This window comes from Fundulus heteroclitus, chromosome 22 (assembly GCF_011125445.2).
Source record: "Fundulus heteroclitus isolate FHET01 chromosome 22, MU-UCD_Fhet_4.1, whole genome shotgun sequence".
Lineage (NCBI taxonomy): Eukaryota > Metazoa > Chordata > Actinopteri > Cyprinodontiformes > Fundulidae > Fundulus > Fundulus heteroclitus.
This window is the reverse complement of record NC_046382.1, coordinates 1,950,354-1,969,692: the sequence shown is the minus strand read 5'-3', so window position 1 is coordinate 1,969,692 and position 19,339 is coordinate 1,950,354. Positions and strand designations below refer to the sequence as shown.

General features: G+C 45.8%; 1 protein-coding gene across 2 annotated transcripts; it reads left to right on the top strand.

The window, feature by feature from the left end:
* The first annotated feature begins 292 nt into the window (after positions 1-292).
* On the top strand, positions 293-17,817 carry opn4a (opsin 4a (melanopsin)). 2 transcript variants are annotated; one of them, XM_036126199.1, is made up of 11 exons: positions 293-534; positions 7,600-7,736; positions 8,926-9,059; positions 9,693-9,896; positions 10,219-10,390; positions 10,510-10,686; positions 12,646-12,753; positions 14,044-14,239; positions 14,313-14,471; positions 17,148-17,204; positions 17,489-17,817. In XM_036126199.1, exons 1-11 carry the CDS (start codon positions 316-318, stop codon positions 17,645-17,647), a joined length of 1,722 nt encoding a protein of 573 aa, XP_035982092.1. In that variant the 5' UTR covers positions 293-315; the 3' UTR covers positions 17,648-17,817. The 2 variants fall into 2 exon arrangements, with proteins under 2 accessions (XP_035982092.1, XP_035982093.1); XM_036126200.1 differs by lacking the exon at positions 293-534 and adding an exon at positions 631-817.
* The last annotated feature ends 1,522 nt before the right edge of the window (positions 17,818-19,339 follow it).

Sequence of the window (19,339 nt, the reverse complement as noted above, 5' to 3'; positions counted from 1 at the left end):
TAATAATAATAATAATAATAATAATAATAATAATAATAATAATGTCCATAAAAACGATTATAATAAACCAAAAAAAGATAAAATGTAACTAATACAAAAATGTGTTTAAAATGGATCCAGAAAAGAGGCCAAAGGAACAAAAACTGCTCAAAATAAATATTAATGAGAGGAACAGCGGCTGATCACTTCATGTGGTTCCAACAGGTCCACCTGTGGTTCCGGTCAGAGGCCGCAGGAGGAGCAGAGGAGCAGAGGAGCAGAGGAGCAGAGGAGGAGCAGAGGAGGAGGAGCAGAGGAGGAGGCGGAGCCAGCGGCATGGAGAGCGGGAGGAGCGCGCTGCTGCTCCTGCTGTCCCCCCGGACCTCCGGCTCCATCTGCGGACCCCAGCAGCTGGACTGCACCGCGGCGCCCGGTTCCGACGCTCCGGCGCTGTCCACGGTACCAGCGGTACCAGCGGTACCAGCGTGGAGCGAGCCCGGCCCGGCCGTGGATCCCAGCCGGTACCAGGAGCTCCCCGGAGCAGAACCCCCCACGGTGAGTGACTCTGCTGGGTCCAGTCTGCTGTCAGAACCTGGCAGGGTTCTGGCAGAACCAGCGGGCTTCTGTGAGAGGTGTTCTGGGTTCTGCTGGTCTGACCCAGATGGCGGCAGCCTGAGGGAAATATTATCGGGTCATGAACAGAACCAGGTATTGATCGCATGAAATGACCCGATTCACTCTGACAGCGGCAGAGATCAGAGCAGAACCTGTTAGAGCGAGGAGCGGTTCTGATGGACTGACTGGACGGACCTCTCCAGGCTGGGCTCGTCAGAACCAGGTAGGACCTCATCCCAGAACCGAGACCAGAACTTTTCTTTCTGGTCTCCTGCAGTAGAAATGGGTTCTATCTGCATGGGCTGGACCGGACCCGATCAGACAAGCAATTAGATCGGTACCATAACGATGATTTAGGTCGGTACCATCAGTACCATCGGTACCATCAGAGGTCCGAAGCTGAGATCAGCCCAGAGCCTGAGGCTGTCTGCTCCCTGCAGCTTCACAGGAGACCCAGTTCTGTTCCTCCTGCCGCTGTAAAACGCAGCTCTGGGTCCAGTTTGCTGATCCAGAACCAGCTGATCCAGAACCAGCTGATCCAGAACCAGCTGTTCCAGAACCAGCTGATCCAGAACCAGCTGACCCAGAACCAGCTGGACCCAGGCAGCAGGTCCGGGTCGCTGCAGAGGGCAGCCTGCGGTCCTCTGGGTTTTCACATGTGGGTTCTGAGAAGGGTCGATGGTCGGTGGGTCTCTGCCAAGTTTCCGCTGTGAGGCTGCAGATCTGCTGGTTTCTCTGCTGGTTCCTCTGCTGGTTCCTCTGCTGGTTCCTCTGCTGGTTCCTCTGCAGGTTCCTCTGCAGGTTCCTCTGCTGGTTCCTCTGCAGGTTCCTCTGCTGGTTCCTCTGCAGGTTCCTCTGCTGGTTCCTCTGCAGGTTCCTCTGCTGGTTCCTCTGCAGGTTCCTCTGCTGGTTCCTCTGCAGGTTCCTCTGCTGGTTCCTCTGCAGGTTCCTCTGCTGGTTCCTCTACTGGTTCCTCTGCTGGTTCCTCTGGAAGATCTCCAGGTGGAGAACTTCTCCTCCTCAGTGATGGTTAGACATGAAGACCAGTCGTTGTGTCTTCAGGCCGTTTTTACCTCCAGACTCGCCTAGCGGACCGGACCGGACCGGAACCAGGCTGAGCAGAAACGGGTCGGCGCCTCTGAGGTGGGTTCAGGTTCTGCTGAGAACTTTGAGGCTTTAAGGACGTTGGAGACGTTTCCAGCAGCTTCAGACGACTCAGCAGGAATTTATGCTGCTGAGAAGTTTCTCCACAATAAAAGAATCATTTCAGGGAGAGACAGAAGAGGTTAGACTGCAGACAACCTGCACACCAGAACCAGAACCAGAACCAGAACCAGAAGAATATTCTGATGCAGCTGCTGCAGGTTAGTGTGCAGCAGCTGTGGGTCAGAACCAGGATCTCAGAACCGGGACCAGACCTGGTTTGGTGCACAGAGGATGTGGGAACGTCCTGGCAGAACCCAGAGGATGCTGCAGTTCTGATGTTCTGACCCGACTGAACCAAAGTTCTGACCCGCTGACCCGTCTCATGACCGGGTCAGAATCTGAAGGTCCGTCTGAGCTCCTGTTCTTCTGGGTTGGATGAACTCTGGGAGAGATGATGATGTCAGGAGGTGGTGGGATCATCTCACCGTGGCGCTGAGCAGAACCGCTAAGGGATCGGATCAGAGAGCTCGGTTCTGTTGGAGGTTCTTCAGACCTGTTTGGATCACCAGAACCTTCCTGTCTGGGTTCACCAGCCTCTCCGCTCTTCTGTTCCAACGTTGCTTCAGGTCGTCCAGGTTTCTGCTCGGCGCTCTGGAGGTCCCACCTCCTCGTTTCAGTCAGAACTGGACTTTGACTAGGCCGTTCCTGCAGAACCCTTTGACCTCATTGTTCTGTTGGTGACCCGGTTTGGGTTCAGCTGCTGGACAGAATGGCTGCCCATCATCATCATCATCATCATCATCATCATCATCATCATCATCATCATCATGCTTCACAGCTGATGTGAGAGGTTCTGCTCGGCCGTGTTGGGTTTCTCCTGCATGGTTCTGGTCATTATGAACAGACATCTCCTCCTCGGTCTCTCCTCTCCTAACAGCGTTGTTCCTGAGGTCTTCTTCATAGGAGCAGCTTTCCTGAACCTAACTGCTGCTCCGTTCTCTGCTTCCTAACCACTCTCTGTGTAGAACGTGAGGATTTAAGGCGCTAAGTGAAGGAACCGTGGAGCAGCTTCAGGGTTAAACCTCTGAGACACTAATCCTGGTCTTCAGCAAACCTCTCAGCCACCTGGTGCCACAAAGCTCTCCATGTATGGACATCTCCCAGCTTCCAGGACAGTTTGATCTCCAGCGTTCTCCATCTTCTGGCATAGCTGACATTCCTGCAGGCGGACCTCTCTGGAGCAGGTTATTAATACCTCCAGGTTCTGGTTTGGAGCAGACGTTGGGCCCAACGCATCAGAAACCTCCATAACAGAAGCCGGGCAGAACATCTGAAGATGAAAGGTGAGATGACGGATGTGGAGATCTCAGGAAGCAGGAGCATCAGAACCACACAGAACCAGAACCTTCAATCCGCCTGGTGTGGTTCTGTTGGGGTCCACAGATTTCTGGGGTCAGCTCTGCACAGGGAGGGAGGACTGAGTTAATTCACATGTTTTTATTTTTACAAATCTGAAAAGTGTGGAGTGCATCTGCTTTCATTTCCCCTGAGTCCAGAACTCTGTAGAACCTGTTCTGGCAGCAGGTCCAGCTGCAGGTCTTCTGGCGTTTGTTTCCACCAGCTTTGAACGTCTACAGACAAAACATTTCTGCTGATTTTTCTTTTTAAAACTTCTCCAGCTCAGCCTGGTTGGATGAAAAACATCAGATTTCAGATGTCCTGTCCAGACAGGCAGTTATTCATTCTGGTGATGGTAGTAACCTGATTTAACGTCTTAAACCTGATTTAAACCTGATTTAACATCTTAAACCTGATTTAAACCCTAAACCTGATTTAACATCTTAAACCTGATTTAACATCTTAAACCTGATTTAAACCTGATTTAACATCATAAACCTGATTTAAACCCTAAACCTGATTTAAACCTGATTTAACATCTTAAACCTGATTTAACATCTTAAACCTGATTTAAACCTGATTTAACATCATAAACCTGATCTAATATCTTAAACCTGATTTAACATCATAAACCTGATTTAACATCTTAAACCTGATTTAAACCCTAAACCTGATTTAACATCATAAACCTGATTTAACATCTTAAACCTGATTTAAACCCTAAACCTGATTTAACATCTTAAACCTGATTTAACATCTTAAACCCGATTTAAACCTGATTTAACACCATAAACCTGATTTAACATCATAAACCTGATTTAACATCTTAAACCTGATTTAAACCTGATTTAACATCTTAAACCTGATTTAACATCATAAACCTGATTTAACATCTTAAACCTGATTTAAACCCTAAACCTGATTTAACATCTTAAACCTGATTTAACATCTTAAACCCGATTTAAACCTGATTTAACATCTTAAACCTGATTTAACATCTTAAACCCGATTTAAACCTGATTTAACATCTTAAACCTGATTTAGCATCTTAAACCTGACATAACATCTTATTTAGCATCAGACTTTAGGTCGTTTTATAAACTTAGATCCCAGTCCAAACTGCAGCCAGGTTCCCCTCGTACTCTGTAGCTCAGCAGAGATCTCGATTCTCACATTTCCTGAACCAAAGCAGCGGTTTCAGTCTTTTCTGCATTAAGCTGGAGGTTCTGACCCATTTCACTGATGCTGCGGACAAACTGACTCGCTGACGTCAGTGGATGACATCATCAGCACGCAGGGTTAGAAGAGCTGAACTGGTTTAATTCAGGCGTATCTCAGGTAAATTATCAGAACCGGGTCACATGTGCAGAAGTTAAAGGGGTGTTAAAACTTTTCACAGCGACTCGTGTTCCAGGTTCTGGTTCCTTTGTTCTGTCTGCAGGCTGCTTCAGTCCGGCTTCCTGTTTCCTCCTGGTTCTGCCTTAATCAGCCCGTTTTAACAGAAATCTGTGGTTCTGAACACTGTTTGGTGACCAGAACCTTAACGGGTCGGAGAGCACTGATGCTGTTTGACCCAGCTGGACCTTCCCGGGTTTACCGGGACGTTTCCAGAACCCGACGGCCAACGTTCCCCTGCAGAGGTTCTGCTTCATCTCCTCAGCGGCATTCAGGAACATTTTTCTGATTATTTCCACCTGAATTCAGTTTGAACGTCTCTGAATTGTCCTGATGGAGATAAACCCCACAGGATGAGGGTTCTGCTGGTTCTGAGCGGCCCGGCCCGGCCCGGCTGTGACCCGGCCTCCAAAACGCTGAGTCCTGCTCCGTCGCCTCGCTGACCTTCTGTCCAGCAGTCAGGACGGATTATCAGACGGCGGGCCCCGGGGCGAAGACGTCAGAGACAGGAACATTCAGACAGGAACATTCAGAACAAATCACACGAGAGACCCGGCTGCTGTCAGAACCGGACCAGGAGGTTCTGGAGGGCTAAGCCCAGACAGCGTCTCTTATTTGGGATCATTTATCCTCCCTGCTGGGGTTCTGGTGAAAAATGCCTGAAAACAGAAGATTTCTAAGAAGAGAGGAAATGTTCTGGTCCGGCTCCAGAACCGACCTGTTTGGACCCAACAGTATAAACGTTTCTGCTTTAATACAGAAAAATAAGACGAATCCTTTAAGTTTATTTAGCTGATATTTAATTAACGCCTTTAATGGATAAAACAGATGGTTCTCCCTGAGGTGTTACAATGTTTCCTGGATTTTATTATGATGATTTATAATCTAAAATATGGTTAAAATGATTAAAATCTGTGGTTCTGGGTTCTCCTCACAGCTGGATCAGGTCTGGTTCTGTCAGAACCTGTTTGGGTCTGAATGTTCAGGTCTGGTTCTGTGAGAGCTTTATCGGTGTCCATGGTCTGCCTCGCTGCTGCTCTTCATCACCTGAAGACGATGTGAGGCGGATCAGTGGATCAGTGGTTCTGAGGTTGATCTACCGGGTCGCAGCAGAACCAGAAGCAATGCTTAGAGTTTTAAATGCAGACATTGTTAAAATCTGACCTGAGGTGAACATTGTTCTGCTGAATAGTTTCATCCTCCATGCTGCTGCTGCTGTTATGGGTCAGAGAAACAGCGCCCCCTACAGTCAGAGCATGATAGATCAGAGGAAATGGTTTAACTTTTGTTCCACAGCTCCAGATAAACGTGTTTTCCTTTAAAAAAGCAGCGGCAGGGTTTCCTTCATGGAGTCTGATGAAGAGCTGAAGCTCATCAGCCTCCATCAACAGTGGATCTGTGATCCACCTGATGGTCTCCTGGATCTCTAAATTCTGCTTTGGCGAACCAGGGAGGAGCTTCTCTGAAGGCTTCAGCTTCTTCTGAACCTGGACTGAAGAACAAGCCACTGGTTCCTTCTGTAAAGTCAAAGTTTAAAGATCCTGGATCAACCAGAACCACAGAAACACAAAAGAAGAGAAACAATCACCAGAGACAGAAAATAAAACTTTAACATGAACATGAAAAGAGAAAAAAACTCCACAAACCTTTAAATGTTTAGGGGAGTTTTAATCACCTTCCTACCAGAACATTATTTAGGGGTAAAAATCCTCTCTGCTCCCCTGATCTGGATCTGGTTTTGAGAACCTGCCCTGGTTCCTGGGAAAGGTTCCTGCGGTGGAAACGTACCTAAGATGCAGAACGAGACGCGGACTGATGAAACGTCATAAGTGGACAGAACCTGAGATATTAGTGAAGATGCCAGAGAATGAAAGCTGAGAACCCGTTAAGGATGAATCCAGAACCAACAGAACGGAGCCAGAACCTGCAGAGTTCCTTCCTCTGAAGGTTCTCCATCATCATCAGTTTCCTGTTTGGACCTCTGAGCTCCTTCACGTCTGATCTGGTTTTGTGGGCCACAGCAGGAGATGAGGACCATCAGACGTCTTCACGCCGGGCTGGATGCTGTGAGACGTCAGGTTTAATTAAAGCTGTGAACGTTCTCCTGCTGTGACGGGTTTATCTCAGACTGAGGAGCTTCTTCTGCAGCCAGGAGATGTTTCTGCTGAGAGGAGATGAGAGGCTGCTGACCACATGCTGAGGTTCTACAGAGTTCTGACATGAAGGGCTGCTGGGTCTACTGGACCTGCTGCCATGTAGAAGCACAGCAGAGATGGTGAGGATCGTCGTGTCTCCTGGAAAACGACGAGAACATTTTGATCAGAAAACACAGAACATGAGGAACATTTGGGCCAATTAAACAACAGAAATAATGGAGCTTCAGGTTTTCCTGATCACGTCATTTTGCTTTAAATGTTCATGTCAATCCCGTGATGCTGTGGAACATCTGCTGAGCCGTATCTTCTGGATCCAGGCTGCTGAGAGACGCCACAGGCCACAGAATCTCTGAACCAGAGAAGATCCTGGAGGACCAAACATCTCCAGCTGATTGAAGCCAGAAATTGTAAACAAAGTTTGGAGGTTTCTGGATATCTGACCGTCTGCAGGGCAGAACTTCCTGAGACCATCCAGGGAGTCTGGAGGACTTTCAGGGGAGCAGCTTCAGCTGGACAGCAGTGACCTCTGACCCCTCAGACGGGAACATTCAACAGAGGCTGGTGGAACCTTGAGTTCTACCATGGGGTTACTTTGGAGAACCTTTGGCCGGGCGGTGACCACAGAGGAGAAGAACATAGATTATAGAGGCCTGATGATGGAGATGATGGTGATAATGGTGATGATGGTGATGATGGTGATGATGGTGATGATGGAGATGATGGAGATGATGGTGATGATGGTGATGATGGTGATGATGGTGAAGATGTTGTGGATCTGAAGCAAAGATTCAGCAGATTATTCACGGTTATTCAAAGAGTCTTCGTTGTCGTTTCACGCATGCTAAGAACACGAGGTGGAACGTTTTTATTCGTGTCACAGCTACCTGTAATTGTGTGTTCTGTCCTGCAGGTGGCGATGGAGCTGCCACACCCGTTCCCCACTGTGGACGTCCCTGACCACGCCCACTACACCATCGGCTCTGTCATCCTGGTCATCGGCATCACGGGCGTGGTCGGAAACTTCCTGGTTATTTACGCCTTCAGCAGGTACGGGACTTCCTGTGACCAAATATGGTCATCGCTGTTTGCGGCGCCTCTGAGAGGTCCTGAAAAAAATCTGTTAAATTTAATTAATTAATGTCAGCGGCTTGGTTTGATGTAGAATAATTTAATAACTAAAATTCTGTCCAATTTAAAATGCAGGAAGTCCAACAGGTAAACAATCAGGGAAAAGAGTTGCTCTGTTATAATTTACAGTAAAACGGCCAAATCTGCTGTTTTCTTCCAGTTTCAGTTCAGAAACTGGAGTCATTTTTCCTCATCTTCTCATCTATTAACTTAAACTAAAGCAAAAAGCAAATACTGTTTTTCCAGGTAAAATGTTAAAACTGATTTGGCAGAAACCATAAATTTAACCTGGATCTAAGGGTCTAAATAGTAATAATAGTATTATTATTACTATTATAATAGTATTATAAAGAAAGCCAGATGCTTGAGGATACCTGTAGAGAAAAAATAATCTTGAGTCCTAAAATAAAAAGAAATGCTTAAAACTATTTATTTTTTACTTTATTAAAAGAAATGTTTTTTTATTTTAGCTTGAATAGACATTTATCTGATTTTCAGCAGTCAGTTTTAATTTTTGACTTGTTCAGTTTCAGCTGCTTCTTTAAATAATAAACATGTGACCCTGAGTTGCCCAGAACTAAATAATTTAAACCCATAAGGTTAAAATCCCCTAAAAAAACAGACAAAAGGTTCTGATAATGACCTGAGAACGGTTCCTTCCAAATACACGTTAAGGAACCAATTAATGTTAGATTTCAAAAACAAGACTTCATAGATGTAACTAAACCAGATGTTCCTTACAGCCCACAGCGCCACCTGCCTGCATACATTTATATTAACATAATGCATGAAACAAAAGCATCTAATCTCCTTTCCTGCCTGGTAAATTACAGCTAAATTCAAACCAAACGTCAGAATCATGGGTGGGCTCAGGGGGGCCGTGCCCACCCCAGACTGTCAACACAAAAATACCAGGAAGTAAAGTCGTGTCATCCTTCCCTGTGAGCTGATGTGGTGTAAAAATGGAACATTTAATTCCAGAAATTAGTTTTCAATAAAAAAAAAATCATCAGAAACCAGAATTTATTTATCAGATGAGGACAGAAAACTGTTTAACCCTAACCATTAGAAGTTTGCTGGTCTAGAGTAAATCTGTGTGTCTCTGCAGGAGCCGCAGTCTGCGGACTCCGGCCAACATGTTCATCATAAACCTGGCCATCACCGACCTGCTGATGTGCATCACCCAGTCCCCCATCTTCTTCACCACCAGCATGCACAAGAGGTGGATCTTTGGAGAGAAAGGTGCGTCTGGAGACCGTCACAGACATGTGGGCCCTGAGCAGAACGAGAGGGGCCCTCGTCTTCCATCATAGGGGCCAAAATCACAGCTTTGTGATCCTCAGGTTGAAATTAATGCTGAAAAATGAGCCTGATGTTGGCTGTTAAGCAAAACTCCAACACTAGGGGGCTTGTGAACCGCTGCAGTTAAAACATCAAACTGAGCTACTGCAGATGAAATGGATAAAGTTTCAGGTCCAAACTTCAGCTTTGATCCTGATTCTCTCTGCAGCTTCAACTTCCTTCAGTTTATTCAGTAAAACCAGAAAATCTGTTTTGTCTCAACGTCCCTCATGGCTGAAAGTTAAACCCTCTGGACAGAGCCAGAGAAATGAGCTTGGTTCTGCTGGTTCTGCTGGTTCTGTTGGTTCTGTTAGTTCTGCTGGTTCTGTTGGTTCTGCTGGTTCTGCTGGTTCTGTTGGTTCTGCTGGTTCTGTTGGTTCTGTTGGTTCTGCTGGTTCTGTTGGTTCTGTTGGTTCTGCTGGTTCTGCTGGTTCTGTTGGTTCTGCTGGTTCTGTTGGTTCTGCTGGTCGTTGTAATATCAGAACCGGCCCGTTGGACCAGCAGGCTGATCCACGGCTCCTCTCTGCTCTGTAGGTTGCGAGCTCTACGCCTTCTGCGGCGCCCTCTTTGGCATCTGCTCCATGATCACGCTGATGGTGATCGCCATCGATCGCTACTTCGTCATCACGCGCCCTCTGACCTCCATCGGCGTGTTGTCACGGAAACGGGCCCTCCTCGTCCTCCTGGTGGCGTGGCTGTATTCGCTGGGCTGGAGCCTGCCGCCGTTCTTCGGCTGGAGTGAGAGCGAGCACACACAACAACACACAACAACACAACAACACAACAACAACCACAACACACAACGACAGACAACAACACAACAACACAGGAACCACATCATCAACACAACATACAACAACACAACAAAAACACAACAAAAACACAAAAACAGTTTCCTGCAGAAACCCAGCTTCAGCACAGTCTCTCTCTCTCTCTCTCTTTCTTTCTTTCTTTCTTTCTTTCTTTCTCTCTCTCTCTGTCTCTCTCTCTGTGTCTCTGTCTCTGTCTCTCTCTCTCTGTCTCTGTCTGTCTCTCTCTCTCTCTCTCCCCCCCCCCCCAGGTGCCTACGTCCCTGAGGGCCTCCTGACTTCCTGTACCTGGGACTACATGACCTTCACCCCGTCAGTGCGAGCCTACACCATGCTGCTCTTCATCTTCGTCTTCTTCTTGCCGCTCTTCATCATCATCTACTGCTACGTCTTCATCTTCAGAGCCATCCGCTCCACCAACCGGTCAGTCGGGTCGTTTCCGGTTCTGTTCTGTTCTTCTGTTTCTGTTTCTGGTTGTGTTGGTGTCCTGTTGGGGATCCGGTCAGGCCTGCTCCAGTGAGCGGTGTGTCTGATGTCTGCAGGGCGGTGGGGAAGATCAGCGGCAGCACCCACAGTCACAGCAGCAGCCGCGACTCGGTGAAGACTTTCCGTCGGCTGCAGAACGAGTGGAAGATGGCAAAGATCGCCCTGATCGTCATCCTGCTCTACGTCGTCTCCTGGTCGCCCTACTCCACCGTCGCCCTCACCGCCTTCGCCGGGTAACGTCGGAATAAATCAGACAACACACAAACCCACGAGGGCTTCCATCTTTATTTGACAACTTTTGCTTACCTGCTGTTATCACGCTGTGAGCTAACGATAGCCATGCTAACTTCCAGCTGCAGGTTGAGGAAAAGTGAAGATTTTCTATTCTGAATGCCATTGGTGCACCAGGGTCCACCCAAGAACAAAGTAGTGATAGTAAAGTGTTATTCAAATTTAATTGTGTTAACTAAAGACTTGCATGATGGTGAATGCTGTGAGGAAAAGGCAGTTAGGAGACCAGTTGTCTGAGAGAACTACCGTTGTACCTATCCAGAGATGTAATAGCTCTCTCTGTGAAGAGCCCAGCGGGCCTGTAAGCCTCCGTGGGGCAAAAAACCTTGTCACAAACTATTAGAAAAGCTAAATTCTGGCATTATTCAGATAGAGGCTTTTATAATTTCTGCTCCAGTTCTGATCAGCAATCTGTTAACTGACGTAAGCAGCCAGATGTCTGCATGTTCCTCCTAACATATAGTTTATAATAAGAGCCAGGGGACATGTAAGTCTCACTTTTCTCCACATAATCAGCCTGTTTACTTGTCAATGTTTAACTCTTAGCTTTGCTGTCAAGCTAACGCTATGCTACACCAAGCTAATGCTATGCGACACCAAGCTAATGCTATGCTAAACTAAGCTAATGCTGTGCTACACAATGATAATGGTACGCTATACCAAGCTAATGCTATGCGACCCCAAGCTAACGCTACACTATGCCAAGCTAATGCTATACACATAATGAATGGACAGAAGGGAAGTTAAAATAATGACAGTCAGACAGCAGTGGGGTCAAATACTCTATTTTTCTCAAATCAATTGAACAATCAGTCACTGAGTCAGAAGCTAATTCTCATGGGTTAAGCTATTCATGAGGAAGATTTGGAGTGACGGTTATTGATTCAACACCGTCTGTGGATATTAAGCATTTAACCAGACACAAGGTACAAGACAGAGTAGAAAAGTATATTTAGCTCTTCCTGTGTCAGAAAGCTGGTTTTAAAATAATGTATCAACTTTAAAAACAAATGCAAAGGCTGGTTGTGACATTTTAATGATTTTTTTGCTTCGTAGTTTCTGGCTCTGATGAGACTCGATGTTTCAGTGAGAGCTGTGTAAATTCAGTCAGACAAGTTTCCTATCAGTAAAAACTGACTTACAGTTAAGATCAGGTAACTGTTGAAAATGTGGCAAACTCCTCTTTTTCATATTTTATGTCAAGACACAAGGCTTATACATTTTTCTAATAACCCGAATATGCCACAATCTTTAAACTAAAGCTCGGACCAGAGAGTTTATTTGCAGCTAATGTTTTGGACATAACTTTAGAAATAACTCAGAAAGCATCACATTTCCTGTTGATCACGTTAAAGATTCCTTAGAAATAAGAGCTCCTGTTGTTGTTTTTTCTTGTGAAGAATAAATGTTCTGATAAATGAAAGAGAAAATAAGCTCTTTGGGGCAGAACTGATCCTCCCAGACTGCTGGATTAGAGTCAGTTGAGCATTCACTAGCAGAAACAAAGATTTTTCCTCTTACCAGAGGGGGGCGCTCTTTGAAAAACATTCTGCAGATAGAGCAGAGCAGTGTGGTGTAACTGAGGGAGGAATCCAGTAGATCATGGTCCAGGTTTACAGTCATCACTTTTAAATAACTGCTGGGAGGAAAATAGTTCCTGTTGTGTCATGATTAGGACAATTTTACCTCCGTTTTTTATTTATAATTGACAGTCTTGCTCAGAATTAGCAGACAGGTGAACAGGCAACTCAGTTTTAAATCTGTTCTCTCCATCAGCGATCACCTTCTTTATCAAAACACTAAAATGCACCAACCAGGCCCTCTGATTGGCTCCTGACACACAGATGAGGGTTAATGAAGCGTGTGAATCTGACCTGGTTCTGGTTCTGGTTCTGCTGCAGGTACGCAGACATGTTGACTCCCTACATGAACTCGGTGCCCGCCGTCATCGCCAAAGCCTCGGCCATCCACAACCCCATCATCTACGCCATCACACACCCAAAGTACAGGTGAGTCCCCCAGGGGCCCCAGTCTACGGTCTGTGGGGTCTGCGGGGGGGGGGGGGGACTTATTATTAATCGATTAATTTGTCATTACACTAAATATGACACAAGCAGCAGAAATGAATAAACTACTGATTAAATTCCATCTACTAACATAACTATCAAACTACTAACAGCTTTCTATCATCCATAAAGTTCTAAATAATTTTAAACTGATTTATTTTTAAATATTTTACAAATTAAGTTTTTATAAATCTACATTCTGTGTGAGAACTGTAGCTCTCTTGGGGCCCTCTGCCGGCCCCAAAGCAACAGCTTAGTTTGTTTATGCCTTGGGCCGGCTCTGGTTAGGTCACAGAAGCTGCTCAGTTTTAAAGCTTTATTTTGAGTTTTATAGTTTAATGAATAATCTAGTAAGATAACCATATATTGTTTTCCTTCAATTGATTTTTTCTGTTAATTTTTTTTATTTAGCATCAAATGTCTTTGCAATAAGGAACTTTAATGATAAATCATTATTATTACTCATTATCATTATTATTTACACTATTATTAGTGTAAAAATGTGTAGAAATTTCCTCTCAACTATGCATTAAAGCAACACAAAATCCTTATTGAATTAATCTTAGTTTTCAGTTTTTAAACTAAAAATGTTAAACTTCTGTTTTGTTTTCCAACTGACAACAAAAATAGGTAAAATGTTCTATTTGTGCTGAACTCGTGTTACGTTGCAGCAAAACAAAAAAAAGATTGATTCTTCCTGTCCTGCTCTATTTAACACTGAGTGAGAAATAAAAACAATGAAAATGAAAATGTCCTGCAGCTGTTTCAGAACAACCTGAACCTTTTAACGTGATCTCAGTGAAGCGTCCGGTTTTTAATGGTTCTGTTAATCCGAGGTAAACCTCGTCTGAAATAATCACTTCCTAATGGCTGAGGATGTTAACTGGACCGCAGGAAATTAAACTCTCACACATGATGAGTTTTCACAGGACATGGATTATTGAGGGTCTAGAAAGCTTAAAAAGGAGAAAATCTGCATATTTTCTTATTTTTTTTGCTGTAAACATCTAAACGAGACTGCAACACCGACACGTTTTGATTTAATTACTCAGAGAAAGGAATCAGTGATGTCATGAGGATAAATGAGCTCAGAATATTTCCTCTCGTGTTGTTTTTACTGCCACCTTGTGGTCAGACATGGTTAGTTCATCCTTGTCAGGGTTTAGATCAGTGCGTCTGGGACCAAAGGGTCAGCTGATCCTCAGACTGTGAAGCTCTTCTTCTCTCCTCCAGGATGGCTCTAGCCAAGTACATCCCGTGTCTGGGCGTCCTGCTCTGCGTCCGTCTTCGTGACCTGCGCTCCACCAGCAGCAGCTTCATCTCCACGCGGCGCTCCACCCTGACCAGTCAGAGCTCCGACATCAGCAGCCAGTACAGGAGGCACAGCAGCGCCAAGTCCCGCCTCTCCTCCGCCTCAGACAGCGAATCGGTGAGCCTCAGACTCCCATGTCTCCTGCAGACAGGAAGGGGGCGGGGCTTAATGCAGATGGTTGTCTGTGCAGGGTTTGACCGACACCGAGGCCGACCTGACCAGTCTGGGCTCCCGGCCGGCCAGCCGGCAGGTTTCCTGTGACATCAGCAGAGACACGGCCGAGCTGCCGGACTTCAGACACTCGTCCAGCTTCAAGCTGAAGAACCACGACTCTGGCATCTTTGAAAAGGTGAAGATCTGCCAGCAGCTGTTTGGTCTCTGAGCTTCACTGCACAGTTGTTCCATCTGACATCCATTCAACACTAATTAATCCATCCATCCATCCATCCATCCATCCATCCATCCATCCATCCATCCATCCATCATTAATCCATCCATCCATCCATCCATCCATCATTAATCCATCCATCCATCTATCATCCATCATTCATCCATCCATCCATCCATCCATCATTAATTCATCCATCCATCCATCCATCCATCCATCCATCCATCCTCCATCCATCCATCTGTCCATCCATCATTCATTCATCCATCCATCTATCCATCCATCCATCCATCATTAATTCATCCATCCATCCATTCATCCATCATTAATTCATCCATCCATCCATCCATCCATCATTAATTCATTCATCATCTATCCATCATTAATTCATCCATCCATCCATCCATCCATCCATCCATCCATCCATCCATCCATCCATCAATCCATCATTAATTCATCCATCCATCATTAATTCACCCATCCATTCATCATTAATTCATCCATCCATCCATCCATCCATCCATCCATCATTAATTCATCCATCCAACCATTCATCCCTCCCTCATCCATCCATCCATCCATCCATCCATCCATCCATCATTAACCCATCCATCCATCATTATTTAATCCATCTATTCATCCATCCATCATTAATCCATCCATCCATCCATCCATCCCCCATCCATCCATCATTAATTCATCCATCCATCATTATTTAATTCATCTATTCATCCATCCATCCATCATTATTTAATCCATCTATTCATCCATCCATCATTAATTCATCCATCCATCCATCATTAATTCATCCATCCATCATTAATCCATCCATCCATCCATCCATCCATCCCCCATCCATCCATCATTAATTCATCCATCCATCATTATTTAATTCATCTATTCATCCATCCATCCATCATTATTTAATCCATCTATTCATCCATCCATCATTAATTCATCCATCCATCCATCATTAATTCATCCATCCATCATTAATTCATCCACCCATCCATCATTAATTCATCCATCCATCCATCCATCCATCCATCCATCCATCCATCCATCCATCAATCCATCATTAATTCATCCATCCATCATTAATTCACCCATCCATTCATCATTAATTCATCCATCCATCCATCCATCCATCCATCCATCATTAATTCATCCATCCAACCATTCATCCCTCCCTCATCCATCCATCCATCCATCCATCCATCCATCATTAACCCATCCATCCATCATTATTTAATCCATCTATTCATCCATCCATCATTAATCCATCCATCCATCCATCCATCCCCCATCCATCCATCATTAATTCATCCATCCATCATTATTTAATTCATCTATTCATCCATCCATCCATCATTATTTAATCCATCTATTCATCCATCCATCATTAATTCATCCATCCATCCATCATTAATTCATCCATCCATCATTAATCCATCCATCCATCCATCCATCCATCCCCCATCCATCCATCATTAATTCATCCATCCATCATTATTTAATTCATCTATTCATCCATCCATCCATCATTATTTAATCCATCTATTCATCCATCCATCATTAATTCATCCATCCATCCATCATTAATTCATCCATCCATCATTAATTCATCCACCCATCCATCATTAATTCATCCATCCATCCATCCATCCATCCATCCATCCATCCATCCATCCATCCATCCATCCATCCATCTACTGACAGCAGACTCATGAACGTTTCCTTCCACAGTCAGTTTTGCTGACTGATCTCTCCAAGCAGTCGACTCTGGGACCTTTGTCTGGTGGTCCAGTCCAAAGATCCTAACCGAGTTAGGATCTTTGGACTGGACAACCCTGGAAATTATTCCTGAGTCTCAGGTCTCCTCTGCTGGTTCCTTCTGGTAAGGAGGAGCAACGTCTCTCTTTCTGAAGATGGAGGTGGATCATCGGGTCCACTGGTGCTGTCAGAGCCACCTGGAGCTCAGGACTGTGGAGATGACAGTGGACCTCCAGAGGATTCTCCCCACACTGTGTCCCCTAACCATCTCCAACTGTCTGCTGTAGATCCCTTCCCATCACCAGCAGCCGGAACCACAGAGTTCTCCAGACCTTCATCCCAAAAGTTTTCTTTCTCCAAGTCAATCCAAGCTTTCATGCGTCTTAAATAATCTTTACTCTGATGAAGACCTGGTCCAGGATGAAGTGTGGACCATGTTTCCTGACGTTCTCCATCATCTTTACACGGACCTGGGAGGATGCTTCATGTCGTCGTTGCAGCACCTTCTGGTTCTGGGTGCTCAGCATCTGCTGAAGTTCCTCCTGCTGGGTGGAGCTCTCTGACACAGGGCGGTTCCTGTCATGTTCTCAGGGTCCTCCCAGACGGACAGCGAGGGGAATAAATCAGAGGAAAGGAGTTCTGATTGGCTAAAGGCTCGTGACTCTGCAGAGTGAGGTACCAGCGATGGAAGCATGGAGCCTCCATAAAACTAGACAATGACTGAGGCTGCAGATGTTGATATGTTCTGTTTTTAACGTCGGCTAAGGCCAAAGCTAACTCAGACGTTAACTTCTGATGAAACTTCAGATGAAACTTCAGATGAAACTTCATCGTCTAACATCTGATCTGCTTTGCCTCCTTCAGACGTCCTATGACACCATCTCCATGGGAGGACTCAGTGAACGCCACAGCTTCTCAAATGTGAGTCCAGGACATTCTTCAGTTATTTACCAGGAGTAAAATATTTATTATCAGATCTTTATCTTTGATCGTTTCGTCTCCTCATGGTTGCTTCTCCTGTTTTTATCGACGTTCTACGTCTTGTTGGGTCTGTGTGGTCTTCATGGTCTGGTCTGTCTCTGCTGACGTCCGTCATGCTGTCTCATGGTGTCAGGACTGGCCTTACCCGTATAGTCTGCTTCATCTCCTCTTGTCCTGCCGTCTCTGTCTCAGTGTCCTGAACTCTCCCTTGTCTTCCTGGACAGAGCGGAGACGTCTCTGAGGGACTCGTCATGAGAGGCCAGATCGGACGAATCCCCAGCATCGTCATCACGTCTGAGGCGAGCCCCTTCCTCTCCATTGGGCGGAACGGATCACGCACAAACCGACCCAAGGCATCCAACGCGGGGGCGGGGCCTGGATAGAGCCCCGCCCACTTCCTGGCACCGCTGCTCCCAACAGATGAAACCACCGAGTTGTTAAATTATGGACGTTGACTCCTACAATCGTTTTAATCTAAACTTGTTAACTGCAGCTGCTGCTCCGACACATGGATCTGTGGGTCTGTGGGTCTGTGGATCTGTGGGTCTGTGGATCTGTGGGTCTGTGGGTCTGTGGGTCTGTGGATCTGTGGGTCTGTGGATCTGTGGGTCTGTGGGTCTGTGGATCTGTGGGTCTGTGGGTCTGTGGGTCTGTGGATCTGTGGGTCTGTGGATCTGTGGATCTGTGGGTCTGTGGGTCTGTGGGTCTGTGGGTCTGTGGGTCGGATTTATTCTGACAGACGTGACCCAAACCCAACGTCTTAACAATAGTTCTGGTTTAGTTGTCAGTTGTAACACACACGTTGCTTAAAGGTCCCTCCCATCATGTCAGTATACAACATTAACAATAAAGTGTGCAATAAAATGTACATTAATAAAGATAAAAGCTGTTATTGGACCAAAGACTATCAGCACTAACCAGCTGGACCCAGAGCTGCAGGATCTGAAACCTTTTCCTGTCCAAACCATAACAGTAAAGACATTTTCAGCTTTAAAGGCATCATTCAGACCACATTTCCATGTCTGTGGGTCTGATTGATCATCTGCAAACGAACCCGAGTGTCAAGGCCTGCAGATGACCTGGAAACGGGTCATCTGCAGAGATCTGGTGACCTGAGAGGAGTCAGAGCTCAGAGAAAAACCAAAAACAGGATAAAATAAAACCTAAAACCAAACGGCATGTAAAAAAAAATCACCTGAACCTGTGGATCTTCTCTGTAGTTCTCTGATGTTGGATCGGCTGGAGTTCAAGGATTGATTAGAGGCTTTAATATGTTTGTGATATAATAATATTATCAACAAGCTGTAAATAAAGGAGAGTCCAGCCTTAAAACAGACGATTTAATCCAGATGCAGAAAATGGGCGGAGTCAGAACGATGTGATGGACCAGAACCAGCTGGACGGTTCTGGTGGGATTTATCTGCTGGATACATGGAGGTCCATCAGGGATGATCTCAGAGAGAAGAATCAACCGGCTGTAGAGGCAGAGAGGCCAGGCACACCTGCACAGGTGTTCTCTTCAATATTATTCACAACACATCGCTCTATCCAAGCTCCATCAGACCCTCCAGACAGGTTGGTCCACAGGTTCCTCTCTAGAACCCAGCAGGTTGCATCCAGTCACTGACCGGCAGCATTCTCTCCTGGATCTACATGGAGCCTCAGAGGACAGCTGCTGGCGTTGAGTCGTTGACTTTGCAGCAATCCCTCATACCGAGCATGCATGTAGCGATGGTGGACTGTTGCTGTGGCAGCAATCTGAACCAAAGGAGTCCAACTGTTCATGTTGCAGCGTATTTATAGGTGTCTGTATAAATCCTGATCTGTTCAATGTTTCCAACATTTAGGTTTTTAAATATTCTCTGGTTCTGTCCAGCAGAAACGGTCCAGAACTTCTCCTGACATGTTTCTGTAGTTTTCTGGTGTGGATGTTTGTGTCTGCTCTCTGCTGTTGGTCCAGCTGAGGGACGCTGAAGCTGTGACCCTGTAGCTGGGGGGGGGGGGGGGGGGGGGTTCTGGATCAGCCTGCTTTGTCCGAAGCGGTGCTGGAATGTTTCTGCACTCTTTGTTTGCAG

Bases quoted from the DNA above. Each gene is read 5' to 3' on its own strand.
- opn4a (XM_036126199.1), top strand. From the start codon at position 316: ATGGAGAGCGGGAGGAGCGCGCTGCTGCTCCTGCTGTCCCCCCGGACC. The intron at 10,391-10,509 runs GTCAGTCGGGTC...TGATGTCTGCAG, and splicing joins GCCATCCGCTCCACCAACCG to GGCGGTGGGGAAGATCAGCG. The intron at 14,240-14,312 runs GTGAGCCTCAGA...TTGTCTGTGCAG, and splicing joins CCGCCTCAGACAGCGAATCG to GGTTTGACCGACACCGAGGC.